This window comes from Urtica dioica, chromosome 11 (assembly GCF_054948205.1).
Source record: "Urtica dioica subsp. dioica isolate 48M chromosome 11, U.dioica_male_clone48M_v1_H2, whole genome shotgun sequence".
Classification (NCBI taxonomy): domain Eukaryota; kingdom Viridiplantae; phylum Streptophyta; class Magnoliopsida; order Rosales; family Urticaceae; genus Urtica; species Urtica dioica.
The window spans coordinates 2,006,457-2,022,687 of NC_142766.1; the positions used below are offsets into that span (position 1 = coordinate 2,006,457).

Sequence of the window (16,231 nt, forward strand, 5' to 3'; positions counted from 1 at the left end):
TACCACATTTATTTTACGACACAATTACTATTGCTTTAATTGAGCTTTGACTAGAAATCACGCGGAACTCTTAACATTTTTTTATTACATCCTGCAAGGTTTTATGCCTACCTCTTATACCAGAAGCTTTATCGGACAAAATATTACACGGATGTTTGAAAAAATCTTGCACCACCGTGTTTGTGCGACAGATCGGTAACAGATTTTTCTTTCGAACAAAACATCAGTTTTATCACCCTGCACTAATAGTGTTTTATACTACGCAGCCATCGCTACTCTAATTGATCCTAATTTCTTGAACAAGCGCTCTCGAATACATAGGACTCGATAGACTAGTTAAAGATGCTATTTAAGTTGAATTACTTGCTTATCAGAAAAATAATCAGATTTATTCATCAATTTTTTTTTTATCATTTTTTTTTTTTTTTTCTTTTTTTTGCTTTTAAGATACTACAGAATAATATGTAGTAAAATAATTTCTAAGCTGAAAAATGTATGATAATAAAGAAGATAAAATGTATATTCTTAATAATTCAAAACAATCTTGTACAAGAAATACATCAATGTCAATGTGGCACAACAAGTAAACTTACCTAGCCAATTCTAATAAACACGTATTCCTCTTTGCTATAGTTTATCTTCTCCGATTGTTGCATCAAACTATATACAATTGCAACTACAACAACCAGTTCTTCCTTTTGTTTAATATTATACTAAAAATCAAATTCCCTTCCTCCTTTTCCTTTTTGTAAATATATTTAGTGAAACACTTGGGACGATGTGTAAAACTCGCTTTCATTAAAGCCGGGTCTCAAATCTTCTTGGCACATGAACTGCAAAGGAAAGCAAACGAGATGTCCCTTTACAGGCTTCAATTTCTCCACTGGATCTACTAGCTTTACATTCCGTTCCTCATCAAAATGATCTATCTTCTCAGGAGCCAATCCTAAGTCAATTGTCGTGTGTCCAATTTTCTCTCTCCATTGAAGTATGGATTGTCTAAGAGCAGCTCTGCAATAAATTTGCAGCGATTGAATATGTAATGAGCAGTGATTGTAGATTTATAGTTGCGTATACAATATAATATGTTACGTATTTAGAGTTATTAGTTAGGTAAATTATTAGGAGTTTTCAATTATGATATTAAGGTTTTATATTCTGTAATTAGGTTTTTAAATTCCGAATTTAGAGTAACTAATTAAGGTTACTTATATAACTAGGGATTATGATTTTGGGTCAAACCCATTAGGTTGTAAACTTAGGTTGTAAACTTAGTTCCATTTAAGAGACCCTAAGTTAATAAAAAAAAGCAGCCAATAATCAATCACCAAAAAGTGTAGTCTCTCTCAAAGGAGGGGAGTCTAAGCTCGATGAAAGATTAGCAAAGCTCCCGTTTCAAAATCGAATCCAGGGTTGTAACAATTTTGGTATCAGAATCGCTCGAGATGGGAAAAAGGATGGAAGAACTCATGAAAAAACTCACATCATTCATGGAGCAAATGAATGAGAGACAAGACGCACTCGAACGTAAGTGGGAAGCATGGACTGCCACAGCCACCACCACAGAAATGGTGAACCAAACATCGACGGAAAGACAAGTAAAGAAGACCGTAGGTGAAACCTCGTAGGTACTGTCGGACGTAGGGAAATCTGAGGGCACCCTCGACGATGTAAAGCTCAACACCGAGGATTTGGGCTTCGGTACTTGCAGTGACGGGAGAGTAGGCGACGACCGGAACAAGCAGATCAGCGGCAACCTTCGTTACCACGATCCAGATCGGGATTTTCGAACCCAAATTGAAAACCCTAAATCTGGGTTGCGAGGTCAGGGTTTCTTAGGAGCACACGGCATAGGGATGCATTTCGAGGGGAAATTATCGGCCGTGGAAGAAATCATGGCGGCGTCGAACTTGGGTCCGGAGATTTCCTCCGCGATTCGCGTCCAATAGATCCTCAAGGACAGCAGCGAGGAGGCCCTCCTACCAGAGAGCTTGAGTACGGTAGAGGCAAAGGAGAACCAGTGGAATTCCACGACGACTGGGTGACTTTTGAGAGATATACGAATCCCGAGCGCCGCATTCCTGATCGTTTGAGTTGGGATCCCGACATAACGGAATGACGCTGTCAACGAACTACTAGTCAAAGAGGCGTCCCGGAGTTTGAGCTTGAGGACAAGCTCAAGAGAAAGAGGGGAGTAATGTTACATATTCAGTATCTAGCAGAGTTATTAGTTAGGGAAATTAGGGATTTTCAATTATGAAATCAGGGTTTTATATTTCTGCAATTTGTTTTTAAATTCTGCCCATTTACTATTCCGAATTTAGAGTAATTATTTAAGTTTACTTATGTAACTAGAGTTATAATTTTGGGCCCGACCTATTAGGTTGTAAACTTAGGTCTATTTAAGAGGTCCTAAGTTCATGAAAAAAACAGTCAATAACCAATCACTAAAAGTTTAGTCTGTCTCAAAGGATGGGAGTCTAAGCTCGGTGAAGATTGGCAAAGCTCCCATTTCGAGATCGATCTCAGGTTGTAACAATTTTTGTATCAGAGCCGCTCGAGATGGGAAAAGGGATGGAAGAATTCACGAAAAAAAACACACATCATTCATGGAGCAAATGAATGAGAGACAAGAGGTACTCGAACGGAAGTGAGAAGCGTGGACTGCCACGGCCACAACCACGGCAGTGGCAAACCAGATATCGACGGAAAGACAAGTAAAGAAGACCGAAGGTGAAACCTAGCAAATGAGGGGAATCTAACCTCGGTGAAAGATTGACAAAGCTCCCGTTTCGTGATCGAATCTCGGATTGTAACAATTTTTTCGAGATCGAATCTCGGGTTGAAACACAATCACAGCAAAATGTAAAGTAAATAAAATGTACCTCGAGGGTATAAGGTCATTAGGGATGCATGAAAACACGTCTTGGTAGATAATTGAGTTTTCCTGTGGCAGAGAAATAAAATTTAGACATGGAGAAGATAAAAAAAGGACACAACTAAGCTAACTATGCAAATTTCATAAATGACAACTGTAAAAAATTTATGTCTCTACAGAAAAAAAGGGGAGCTACAACAATAATTCAAATCCCGTGGTTATAAATGTGCTTGCCAGAAAGCTTTAATTGCTATTCTAATGCTGTCCACGACGTAACCGTATATTTTCCCAAAATGCAATGTATAGCCATTAGGGGTTTTAATTAAAAACTTGGTCTATTCAAATATTATTTTAACTTATCCATGTTTATTATTATTATGAATTTAGGGTTTTAAATCAACTAGGGTTTAGTTACTTTATTTCAAAATTTTCCTTAGACTTACGTACAAATGAGTCTCCCTTTACTAGCAAAATAGCCTCCAACCAATTAACTTAAGGATATCTCTCTAAAAACTAGAAGCTATTAGGTTCCGTGGAGATTTGCATTCATAAGTATTTCTTGTTAGCGCTAATTCATCACAACTTCTCATATCACGAGATCAAAATCTTGGGTTCATAACACTGTGATATCCATTTTCTTAAATGATGGGTATAGTGAAAAATGATTCATTTATTAGAAAGTTCAAAAACTTGTGGAAAATAATTCAAACTGATCTAAAAAAATAAAAATAAAATGATCTCACCTTTGCAGTTGCTACCCACAGATCCTTGTATGTTGTGTCTGATACAGGATCACTGATTTGATTTATCTGAGAGGAGTCCAGGTTTTTGGAATGTCAATTTCATTATCTACGACTCTTAAATAGGACCAAATCAAGAGAACTAAACGTTTGTCTGTATAACAGAAAAATAAAATGGTGTTGAATAGCTATGAAGGTTCAATCAATATCAAAAACCAACCTCTCCTGCATGTAGACCCAAGTGTTCAGCCCAAAGGGAACATCGAAGACTATACGCGAATTTCCCTGCCTTCCATGGCTGTCCATTCATCGATGATTCGACGAATTCCTTATCTTCTATTAGCACTCCAATCTGAAAGCAATTTGACAGGTTTCATAATGGAAAAACTAGAAGAAAAATCTCTCCTTGGATCATGATCAGTCCAATGTTATGATATGAACTAGACATTTTTGTCTTCTAAAAAGTGAAGGAACTTTAATTGGAAAACTGGAAAACAGACCTCAGAGTCTCTTGATCCAAGCAAACTTCTGTCATTTATATTTGACGATCCAATCAAAGCAGCCCGGTCATCGATTATCAGTACTTTGCTGTGAACATATACCTGGAACACGATAAAATCGGGAGGAGTCAATGAAGTTCCAATGTCTCATCGAGATAAGAGAAAAGTGATCATATTTGTGAGATATACCTGGCTTGTAGCCATGGGCCCGCCTTCAAAAAGCCTGCCGTGAGATCTTAGACCATAGAAGGAGATATAATCGTGTGTTTTAGGACCAAGACGAGCATTGAGATTGTGCAGTATTGATGTGTTGTCCCAGCTTATGGTTCGATATTGCCAATGCATCAACGCTCTAACAGTCGCTGCACCGCCATCATCTATTCCACCCTTTTAGGTTTGATATACAAAGAAAATAAAAACGTTGTAATGATAACTTGCCGAGCAAGTAAGCAACGGTTTTGTGTCTAAACGTACCTGAAATCCAGGTAAGAGCGGTAGGACAACTACGACACGAAAACACTTTTCTTCTTTGTGTGCTCTTAGGATACGCCTATACAGCGCTTCGAGGACTCGGTTCTGTATGATCTCGTCCCCTTCATGGCCCGATATGAAGAATTGATTCTACCAAAACAAATAAAAAAATAATTATAGTAAACAAAATTTGATTAAAAATTGCAAATTTAAGTAATTTGGTTCTTACTTCAATGTAAATGAAGTGTTCGGCAGTGTCAATGAGAGAACAATAAGCATTGTGAATGCTTTCTTCGGTTTGGCTAGTTCCTGCGGACCACTGGCTCACGCTTCTGATGATCTGAAATCATATCCGACAGAAGAAAAATAATGTACAAAAACGCATGCCGATCAGCTTCGCTGAAAATATCACTGAATTAATTGCTTTACTGACCTGGCAACGACAAGTGCTCCGAGGACCAACTTGTCCGAAATCATCAGCAGCCAAAACATTCTTATTTCTCGCTTCTAGATTTTCCCACCACTCATCGTAACTAGTTGTAACATTCTTCTCTGGAATCAAGGTTTCGAATTCCTGAGAGTTGCCACGTGGCACCACGTTCGGGTGATCAATGTGACTCTTCCCATCGTGCGTTCCGTTCAGCAGGTTTGGATCAGAATCGATCAGGTCAGACTCTTGAGGCAGAAGCAAAGGAATGTCATCTTGTGACGGGGATAATGACGAGAAGGAGTTTTTCCTATCGATATCATTCGGGTCTTCCTCTGATTTGTTGGCCTCAAAGCCGATATCTCTACTTTTTCCCATGTAATGGGGAATTACCATGTGGTGGTGGGGCATGAGAAGAGGGATTGTTTCTTCATTCGGGGCCTTGCTTCTCTGAAAGACGGAAAAAAAATTAAGTCAACTCGGGTAAAAGAATGTTGCTTGAGAAGAGGCCAACGCATCCAAAGAGGTCAACCTTGGCGTGGTTCCAGCGCTGAACAAAATGCCTTGCGACATCACGGCACGGTGGTCCCCACAGAGCACATTGGACATCGTGCCACGGCATACGTGGATACTTCTCACGCTCTAGTTCATCTTTCATTGTCTCTTCCCAAGAATTCGGTTCAGATTCTCTAGCATAAGATTTGACTAGATTACTTGATGAAGAAGAAAACTGCATTGATTACCCGCAAATAAGTCCTTACCTTGGGTTGTAATAGTCCTTGCCCGGCCATGTCTGAGAAGGGAAATCGCCAACTTTGTGCTCGGTCGTATCGTAACGGCCAAAGCACAAATCTAGGCCTCCGATGAAGCAAATCTGGTAATCAATAATGACAAGTTTTTCATGGTGTGACCTGTGTGTTAAACAGCAACAGATTAACACAGAAATATTAACAATCTTCCTTTGTATATTTTGAAGATTTACATGAAAAGTTACTTCATACCACAGATAAACACCAGTGGAGAAATGGTCAGGATAGCGCAAGACCTTCACGTTCTCGTGAATGTCGAGAAGCCTTCTCTTACTGTATGAACTGTTGATTTTCAAAGCCAGAGCAACTTCTTTGTACAATAGAATGTATATCTTGCATATATCATCATAGAGAAACTGATTAGTCTCGCTAATTCAAGAAAATAGACTACAAGACAAAACGATCTTTATATCATCATAGAGAAATTAATTAGTGTCACTCATTCGAGAAAATGGACTATAAGAAAAAACGATCTTCACCTTAACCCCTTGCTTAGCACTGGCTTCAAGCAATTCGTCGAGCCGAGAGGAAATGTTGGTAGCGAAAGGACGTCTTAAATAAAGCTCTGGACAAACCCACCAGCCAGTGATGAAAATCTGCAGCAAATTCAAAATCATTCAAGTCAATATGACGTAAGAAGAAAGATCACTGAGAAGAGAAATTCAAAACCTCTGATTTTGCTTTCTCTATAGCACTAGCAATGGCTTCAAATGCAGCTTGGCCATCGACAAACCATTGTGCTTGACTTCCGTCTTCGGTCAAACCCCTCTGAGAAGCGTAAGAGCCGAATTGGTGGGAGTGACACCAACCTTCAGGAGGCTTAAGGCCAGCCTCGTTGATTGCACTGACCCATTTTTTAGCTTTGGAATTGCTCGTTGTTCTTATCTCTATACACCGATCTCCGCTCGTGACCTATCAAAATTTGACACGAAAAAATTGCTTCATCGGAGGACTAAAATTTTTGCAGGAAGACTTGAAATGAGAGAACTGGTTTTTACCTCAAATGAAGGTGCTCGGTCATTGACTTGATTTGCCAAATAGATTGGAGACCCTCCTTTACCTTGTGCAGATGGAAGTAGATTGAATACAATAATGTCCAATAACTCGGTTTCAAAAGGATCATCGAGTAAGGCTACGAACCCAGGTTTTAAAACGGCCCAAACCTGCACATTATACATTGTTTTGGGTACAAGAAAATAAACAGCGAGTACACAGGCCTAGTTCTGCTACAGTGAATTTGCTAAAGTACAATTTTTATAGCAATCAGATTAATCCGGTATTGAGTAACATAATGCTGAAATAGAGAATTTTTTTAAAAAAAAACCATTAAAAAACTGTAAATGAAATCTGCAGATAAAAAATCAAACCTTGTGCCATTTGTCTTGGCAGCAGCCAAAGCAGCAAAAAGGAAAGCAGTTCAAATTGGAGTCACTGCTTGGAACGTTTGGTAAATGTGTCACCATTACATAACCTTCTTTCAACTTTGTACCGTACTCCTGCAAGAACGACAATCTCGAGACCTCCAAAAATTTGCATACCTGCGGTTGTAAAAGCTACTTAAAGAGGTACTTTCGTAACTCACATAGACTGAAAAAAGGCACTCATCTGCACCTCTCGGGAATTCACGATGTCCAAGTTTCCAAGGAAATGGTTCAAATAGCCTTGCATTGCCTTCTTGGCTTGGTCTTGTCTACCTCGGCTCGGGCGAATGATGGGCAATGCAGCGATGGAAGGGACATTTCTGCATTACTAATCTCATTTTAGATCATTTTTCTGGTGGGGTTTAAAGTACGATACGTAGGAGGGTATAACTGGAATATATAGATAAATAAACCAACCTATTTTTGACAATGTCTTCATGATGTAAGGGAAGAGCTCCGTCTTCCGGTTCATCGGCGTCTTGCACAACTGCCGTCTGATCCATGATTCCGATGCTGTGAAGCCATTCTTTGACCTTTCCACAAATTTGCATATCAACTTACCTTGAATAAATATATAAATTATTGCCGAAGCCAGAATCCTCACCTGCTCTTGTTTCTCGTGAAATTCCTCAATAATTGCGCGTTTCTTTAGAGCAAAATGCAGGTAAAGAACTTGTGACGCCTTCTTTACTAATCGCCACTTGAACTGTTTATAGAAAGGCCAACCGACAAAAAATTCACACGAGTACATTTTGGACGATTCTGATTAATCAAAGAGAATGGAAAACGTTGAATAAAAATGCCTGTTTGTAGTGAAACTCAATGGTGTAGGAGAGAAGGATGGTTCTGAAATCTCCTGTGTCGGGACGCAAAACCGAGACGATTGAGGCCGTTGGAAGATCTTCGAAGATCCGGCCCCGTTCGTTCCGGTACGGGAATGACTGACACGCCCCTGAAACTCCCCACCATTGTGGGACCTCCTCGCTGATCAGCCTCTCTGTCTCTGATGACATTTTCCAACGATTATTTCGATCTAATTTCAACAGCCAAAGATGTGAAATGAAAGTAGTCAAAACATATCAGAGACAGGTATTAAAAATAAATGGTACAGAGAGAGCCGGAGAGTCTTGTTTAGCTTCAGAGAAGGAAAATTTTGAGAAAATATTGGGAGAGGACGTTGGAGTTTTTATAGTACTTTTTTTTCATTCGTTCATCTGAAATACCGGTTTTTCAGGTTTTATTAAACCGGGAAATGAGAGGCCTGGGCACTCAAGTTACAGGCAGTGACCATAGGCTTTTTGCCACTGTCAAATAGTATACCGCCACGTGTAGTCATATTTACACGTGGCACAAGAAAAATGTGGTTTTACGGATTTTGTGATGGTCTGGTGTGTACGATATTAGGATGCTGGACACGAATAGCTTTTTTTTATTATTATTATTTTTTTAATAAACACGAATTGTTTAATCGAGTGTTTTTTTTATTTTTTAAATTATGGTATATGCTAATATACCTCAATGATTTTCTTGGAGAGAGAGAGAGAGGGAAAGTTGTTTATGTTAGATTAATTATTATTTTTAGTCTCGTGTAGAGTTTCGAATATTTTCTTATATACGTAAACGGTTATTCTTTTTTAAGAATATCTGATTTGCCATCACCAGCTTCTTCACTAGCCGAATAATTATGAACCATCAATAATTGACTTGGGATTTGATGTTCTTCTTCATATCTAAACCAAAGGTTGCAAGGTTTCTGGTGGTTGGTAGATAAAACTAACCTAAATTATACCTTTAATTTTATTTTTTTACCTCACACATTTCAATATTAGTTTCCAGAAATAATATAATCTACCGCGGTACCGCTGAAAGAATGTCTTAAGAGCAGGCCACATTGTATTTTGCTGTATTAGGCTCACTACTAGATTATCTGATTGATTGAATTTCAAAGGAATCGTGGAGTATTTGGTGAAATAGACTTGAGTATGTATAGGGTTGAAAGAGACTTCAAACTTGGTATATGCTATAATCGGATCATTGAAAACGAATATTCATATTTTATGTGCTGTTACAACTGAGAATATGCTAAAACTTCACATTATTGGCTCGGTTCAATGGTATCCATAGACATTTTAGTACATATAATTTTGAGAACTTCATAGCATATGATTATGATTATAATATGACGTACTCGCAATGATATCAGTGTATTTGTTGTTTATGGACATTTGTCTTATAAGGAAAAGCATTTTGGCTTACGTCACATAACCACTTATTTGTTGGCCAAATGAAAGGAGTGAAAAAGAGAGGCATTTCTTATGGGATAATCATTTTACTCTGTTGCTATTAGACGTTGTTCCTAACTGGTTTGGCATATTCATACATATTTTCACTTTGCTTGGAAGTTTGTTCCTCCTTTTAAGACGGTTTATAACAAGTCAGTTTTAGCATATGCTTTAAGCTAACTAACATTTATAAGAACCGTGTACCAATATCATTAGTAAAAGGGAAGATAAAAAAAAAAACCGTCATGTAACCTTGTGTGGGTTCAAAAGGCACATCTATCACAACATTTCACCTGAATTTAGACAGTTATGACGCATGAAATTCAAAAATGAAAAAAAATAAAAAAATCTAAAATTATGCTAGATGGTTGTTCAACTATGTGAAAAGGCTGAAACAGAGCGCGCTCGAATGTGTTCATCACCGTGGCGTGGTGACATTCAACGTGCCGCGGTGACTTAAAGCACTCGAACACTAGCGCCTGTAAATCAACAAAAATTCATTTTCCAACCCGTTTCACTCATTTTAAATACTAAAATCCTTTTCTTCCAAGTGTAATTCTCTAATGTTGAACGAAAATCTTCATCAAAATCACTCCTTTTTGTAGTGATTTTCCAAAAAAAATCTAAAAATCAAATATTCGGAGGGATTTAAAGCCCGCTTAAAATTTTCAAACTTTTAGGTGCGACAAAGTCGCACCTAATATCCTTTCGCACCAGAAAACTTAATTTGTAGTAGTGATTGTAGTCGTATTTGCTGGAGATTTCTTTGTACTATTATGATGGTTGAGTGTCTTAGGGATGTTTAACATCTTTGTGAGTGAGAACATTTCAAATTTTTAGCTTGATTCTTTGAAATTTGGCATGCTCACTAAGTCTTCGTTAAAATTCTCGAGAGAGAGAGATTGATTTGATGTTTCTCGATTTTTGCGCGTGTTTTGGCTTATTTTGGACAAAATTGTGTAGTATAGGGTTCCTTGATAGTTTGTCTTGGAGATGTTTGGTTGTGGTAGTGATTATTTAACACGTTTAGAATCTTTGGGTATATTATCGAGTTTATTCCCGAACCTTGTTTGTTGTCTAACGTATATTTCAAGTGTGCATAGGAACGGCACTAAAGAAAATGAAGAGGTCATCTAGTTCCACCGTGTTGTCCATGCTTGCCTTACCCGATGCAACATACAAGACAAAATGAAACAAGTACTCGAGCCTCAACGATTCAAAGGGGCGTTCGATCAAGATGGTGAACAAGTTCTCCAAAGCGTACGTGCACTTCATCAACGCATCTATTCTCCCGAGCCATCATCTGCACGATATCACATTTAGTCGGCTCACCCTCATCTATTGCATTTTCACCGGACGATGTATCAACCTCGGGCAAATTCTCCATGACCATCTCTTCCACACCGCGATGAGAGGCAAGAAATGCCTACTCGAGGATGAGAGCTTGATCACATCGATGTGCCTCGATGCGGGGGTCAAGCTTCTCCCTAATGAGCCCATGGTCGAATTGAAAGACGTCATCAATCAGGCGGCATCACGAGACTTAAACAGTGGGAATGAGGTGACACAGAACCAAATGGGTGGGGTTTCATCATCCTCCGCCATGACGTGAACATGGTTGTTGAGCCGGAGCCCGAGGAAGGTGGAGAAGACAAAGAGAGCGACGATGACTACCAACTACACAAGGGAGCTGACTACTCCGAGTTATTAGATATGGTGGCCAACTTGGGCACGACTGAGACTGAGCTGAGAGACGAAGTGCGGTCGATTCGACATGTTTGGAGCGCGGGACACGACGTCGATGCGGCGTTCCAAGTCGAGGTCCACCACAACATCAATGTGATCGGGATGGGGCCAGAGCTCGGCCATGGTGTTCCAAGAAGCCTACAAACAAAGATGCAACGAAGAAGCCAACTACCAACGAAGCGTTTATGAGGCATGGACCGTGCATCCGGACCCGCCCCCACAACCAGGCGCATATCCGAGCGTTCCATTCTACCCCGTGAATTGCGTCTGCGGGGGTGCATTTGTAGAAGATTCTACAACGCTGGATTCTACAACTGTTTTTAAGCATTGTAAGATCTCAGTTTTGTAGTAGTGATGAGGTCAAATGGAGGAATTTCAAGAACCTTTTTAGGATCTTGAATTGTTTGGGGGTATTGATTATGGATCTCAAGGTGGCCACTTTACTTGGTCCAAGGCGAGGTGTTGGTGCTCGTATTCGGGAAAGACTTGATCGAGCCATAGTGAGTGGATAATTGCTGAGGATGTTCAAAAGTGCGGGGGTCCGTGTGCTTCCTTGGTACTCGCCAGATCATTAACCGATTCTTTTGGATTCATTTCTCCATTATGCAAAAGGAAAGAAATTATTCCGATTTTTTGTAAGGCGTGGGTGATTTTCTGGCATATAGCTAGGTGGTGGATAGAGTATGGAAGAAGACCAATATTGGTGTGGATGTGCTTATAAAGCTACAAAATGAGGGAATCTCGTGGGGGATATTCAAATGGAGGAAAATTTTCCAGTCGAGACTACGAATTTGTGGGGTGTGGTGGAGCATGTTTGGCGGAAAAAATCTACAGAGCTTGTGGCTCAAATCAGGGGGTACAAATTCCCAATTTTTTCAGTGCCACTATTATTCTTCAAAAGAAGAACTATATTGGATCGATTAAAAATGATCGGGGACTTTGGTAAGAAGGCCAGGAGGAAGTAGGTGGATACTTGATTTTCCTAGCGATCTTGAGGGCCTTACCAGATAGGTGTCTTTTAAAAAAAAAAAAAAAAAAAATTAGTACCAACTTTCATTCATAACTTCCTTTACAAAGGATCTTCCTTACAACACCAGGAGAAGCACAAAGGGTAAGAAAAGCAGCAGATTGAGTACATTCATTCCCAGTATGTGGAATCCAACAAAAGAAATACAAGTAAAAACTCTAACACTACTCAGGATGAGATGCCCGGTGTTGAATGATCTAAGACAACAAAGATCTAGTGAGATATCGGGTGGAGCGGAAGTAACGAAAAGGTGTGTGCAATGAACGAGCTCAAAGCACTCAGTCCCGATGGGCTACAAGGTATCTTTTATAAAAAAATATTGAGATATTATGGGGACCGTCCTTAATTATCTTTGTGAAAGACTACTTTTATATGGAAAGTTGAGTCGTCTATTTTGCACACTCCGTATATGTGGTACCGGGACAAGGCGCTGTGAGATCAATACGGCTGCGGATTTCAAGAACAGATTAGCAACAGTTGGGGTGATTGCACGGAACAACGACTAGGTTACCATCTCGATTTGGCGCGGCAGAGAGTTAATACCAAGTCTGCAATGGAGACTCTGCTGGTAGCTCGTTTCAGGAATTCGGGGGAGGTAGATACTGAAGAGAATAACAAGTGCATTCTAGATAGTCTGAACTCTGAAGTACGGTGATTATTCCGAATCGGATAGGAATTTCTCTTGGAACCGTAGAACTTTCATTGTTGTTGCTCATGCTCTCTGTCAACAGGCCATTAGGAGTGTTGATTCTGGATTCTGGATTCTGTGGCTTGAATGAGGTATTGGCCTCTGTCCAGGGCGTGATTCGAATGAGTCTGGAGTAGAATGAAAATACAAACATTCCTTTCAAATAAAATAAAATAAAAAATAAATCGAATAAGGTTGTCCATAAAATTGTTCTATTTTGTGGCATGAAATAGATTAGTCTTTTTCACGTTAGATGGTGTCGTGTTAGATCTAGCTTCTCTAAGCATAATCTTTTACTCTAGCCATGAGTGTGACCTTTACTTCAAAGCCATAAAAGTCTTCCAGTAGATCTGAATTCATAAAAAAAAAATAAAAAAAAAATAAAAAAATCCGAGTCTTTTATTCGATTTTACCATATATATATATATATATATGTATATATATATTGTCAATATAAGCAATACCTTTGTCCATAAGGTGATTGACACGCAGCTATTATGTGACGCCGTGGTGAAAAGTCTTACAGTAGATCTTAAAGAGTTATTATGAATATCAAGGACAACAATCCTTCTACGTTGGAGGCGAAGCTAAACAATCTTCGTATTCAACATTTTTTTTTAAATTGACCAGATTCAATGATTAATTAACATTATGAACGATATTATCAAACACTAAAATGTTCAACAAGTCAAATGTCTTAGAAAGTGTAGATCAAATGGAGCCCCAGTTTCGACATAAACAGTGAACCTTGGCCAAAGCCGCCATGTAATCGTCAGACCTAAATTCATAAAAAAAAAAAAAAAAAAAAAAAAAAAAAAAAAAAAAACCGAGTCTTTTATTCGATTTTACCATATATATATATTGTCAATATAAGCAATACCTTTGTCCATAAGGTGATTGACACGCAGCTATTATGTGACGCTTGGCATCCTCTTGTATATTCTAATCAACAATAATAATTTAGCTCAAAAGAAAATGTCAGTGTGTGATCGGGCTTCATCAGCAAGAATTATTTCAGTGGACGGCGAAAATAACTGGATTCACATGCTGGTGTAGTGGCTACAAGGAAATATAACTTTGAACTTGACCATTTCATATTGACTCTTCTTAATTAAGCCGAAGGATAAATGAATAGAAGTTTGAAATCAAACCTGAGCTTCGTAGTAAAGGCCAGCATACAAAGAGGCATAGAAATACTCGTGCTCTCGTCCATTTGAAAATGCAGCTACAAGCTAATTTAACACAAATGTTTCCAGTCAGAGACTCTTGTTTATTGATCATTAGCGATTCTAGAAATTAAAAGCTACTACATCATATCTAGATATTAAAATATGAGACTTCTAGCCCTGTGAAATCCATTCCACAGATGATTATTCTCACCAACCTTTTCTGGGTCTCCACCATCCTTAAACATATTATAAGCTTCTCTCATGACAGGTCTTCGATCTACTCCAACCTGAATTCGACGATCGTGCTATAGTTCATTACCCAGTTGTGGTTCTGAAGGTTTAATCCTGTTTAATTTGTTAAAAATTGGCAATAAATTGGGCGAGGAGAAGGACCTCGAGAAATCGATTGTGAGCTTCATCGACTCCGTAGAGCTGAGCTTCACAGAGGAAACACCAAATGGATTCCTCGGTGTCGTTTGGATTCTGTGCGACATCTAACCGAAACTGCTCTGCCCCGTCTTCAAATCTACGCACTCAAACTCAATGATGCAACTCAATTGCGCTTATAAATACGAAGCTAGACAAAAAAAAAAAAAAAAAAAAAAAGGTGCATAGCTATAGTACCTGTCGAGATAGTAAAGCGATAGTCCTCTTTGCCAAAGATCTGTCAACCACAATTTACATCATTAACTCGCGCAGATTTTCAACAGGCTTAGAGAATGTTTAAGACCTACATGCCTTTTGTCGAGGATCCAATTCAACGGCCTTATCAAACTCCGCTACAGAACCCAACACGTCACCCTAATACAGCGTAGGCAATAGAATCAAACGATATATATTCACAAAAGAACAAAAAAGGAAATATCGTTCACCTGTCTGAAGAGCAACATTCCTCGCCGGACCGCGAGGACAGCTTCGCGAGGCTTATCGCCGCCGGTTATGGCATCCCAAATTCCAGAAACGGAGGGAAGAAGGAACAGCCTCCTCGATAAGGACAGCGATGTCGGTGGTGATAATGGGTTTATGGAAGTTCTCGGAGGAATATTTGTGAACACGTGATTGGTTTTGAAGAGATTGAGGTTTGTGGTGCTTGAGAGCGAGGAAATGAAAATTGAGGGTTTGAACATGTGGGCTGTTTTTGTTGCAGCCATTGTTTCTTTATTCGCTTGTGAGATTTGAGAGAGCTCAAACTGGTTCACTGAAATAAAGAATTTGAGGTGCGAGTGAGAGAAAGATAAGGCGCGAAATGTGTCAGCTATATATATAATGGGTAATTTAGCAAAATAGCCGATTTAAACGTTGAAAATTACTAAATAGCCAACTTTTTGTAAAATATTAGGTAAATAGTCACTTGATTTTATTTACACGACTAATTTTACTAAAATGCCCCAATTTTGATTCCCACCAATTCATATTTGCTTATAATATTTAAAAAAAATCCCAATAAATCGAATATGGAATGCGAGAATCGAGAGCATTAAAGAACAAATTCATAACAGCACGCAAAAGCCGATTCATTTCCTCACCTTTAAAAAAAAAAGGATTAACCACAAAAATTGGAAGTTCTTCTTTCTTCGCCGACGAGCATATCCCTTCATCTTCCCCGACGATCATCTTCAGTTGCCGAAAAAACATACAGGTACGCATATACATAGATTAATATTTACTTTATTTTGAAAGAGATTTACCCACAAGTAAAAAAAAATCGGGGTTTGTTGGTTTCGATTATTGAATACTCGGCTGATTTTGTGTTAATCTTCTTCATCCGAGTTAAAAGCAAAAATATTTCGTGTTATCAAGTATTCAAAAACATTGATTTTTATCTTAAACCCCAGAAATCAAGGCCAACAGTAACGTATCATATGATTTTCCTTTCAGAAATGTGTCATCCATCGAAATGACTGGCCTACAATATTGGAATCCATGGACCGACGCACCAAGCGCCAATAAAAAATATTTGAATGATTTATCCGCATTTACTTTAGTAATGGAGTATAAACCCGTGATAATAGTAAATATAAGGAAAAAAAACTATAGCTGCGACAGTAAATATACGTTAAATTACAGGCAAAA

General features: G+C 38.7%; 2 protein-coding genes across 3 annotated transcripts; both read right to left on the reverse strand.

Moving 5' to 3' along the window:
• Positions 1-45: 45 nt before the first annotated feature.
• On the reverse strand, positions 46-8,582 carry LOC149380641 (phospholipase D zeta 2-like). Its single transcript, XM_089630437.1, has 21 exons — positions 8,525-8,582; positions 8,050-8,279; positions 7,851-7,952; positions 7,664-7,779; positions 7,437-7,566; positions 7,193-7,363; positions 6,824-6,988; positions 6,495-6,737; positions 6,305-6,421; positions 6,018-6,157; positions 5,778-5,927; positions 5,549-5,705; positions 5,023-5,466; positions 4,819-4,929; positions 4,593-4,739; positions 4,308-4,505; positions 4,119-4,220; positions 3,839-3,970; positions 3,622-3,687; positions 2,886-2,947; positions 46-1,011 (listed from the first exon to the last, which is right to left on the reverse strand). Exons 1-21 carry the CDS (start codon positions 8,580-8,582, stop codon positions 759-761), a joined length of 3,294 nt encoding a protein of 1,097 aa, XP_089486563.1. The 3' UTR covers positions 46-758.
• A 4,888-nt stretch (positions 8,583-13,470) lies between these two features.
• On the reverse strand, positions 13,471-15,377 carry LOC149380642 (Tetratricopeptide repeat (TPR)-like superfamily protein). 2 transcript variants are annotated; one of them, XM_089600922.1, is made up of 8 exons: positions 15,031-15,377; positions 14,893-14,959; positions 14,783-14,822; positions 14,552-14,684; positions 14,374-14,445; positions 14,141-14,221; positions 13,870-13,931; positions 13,471-13,767 (listed from the first exon to the last, which is right to left on the reverse strand). In XM_089600922.1, the coding sequence occupies exons 1-8, from the start codon at positions 15,307-15,309 to the stop codon at positions 13,701-13,703; spliced, it is 801 nt and encodes a 266-aa protein (XP_089457048.1). In that variant the 5' UTR covers positions 15,310-15,377; the 3' UTR covers positions 13,471-13,700. The 2 variants fall into 2 exon arrangements, 1 of the variants encoding a protein (XP_089457048.1); XR_016293792.1 differs by having other exon boundaries at positions 13,688-13,767; positions 13,870-14,048.
• Between the last annotated feature and the right edge of the window lie 854 nt (positions 15,378-16,231).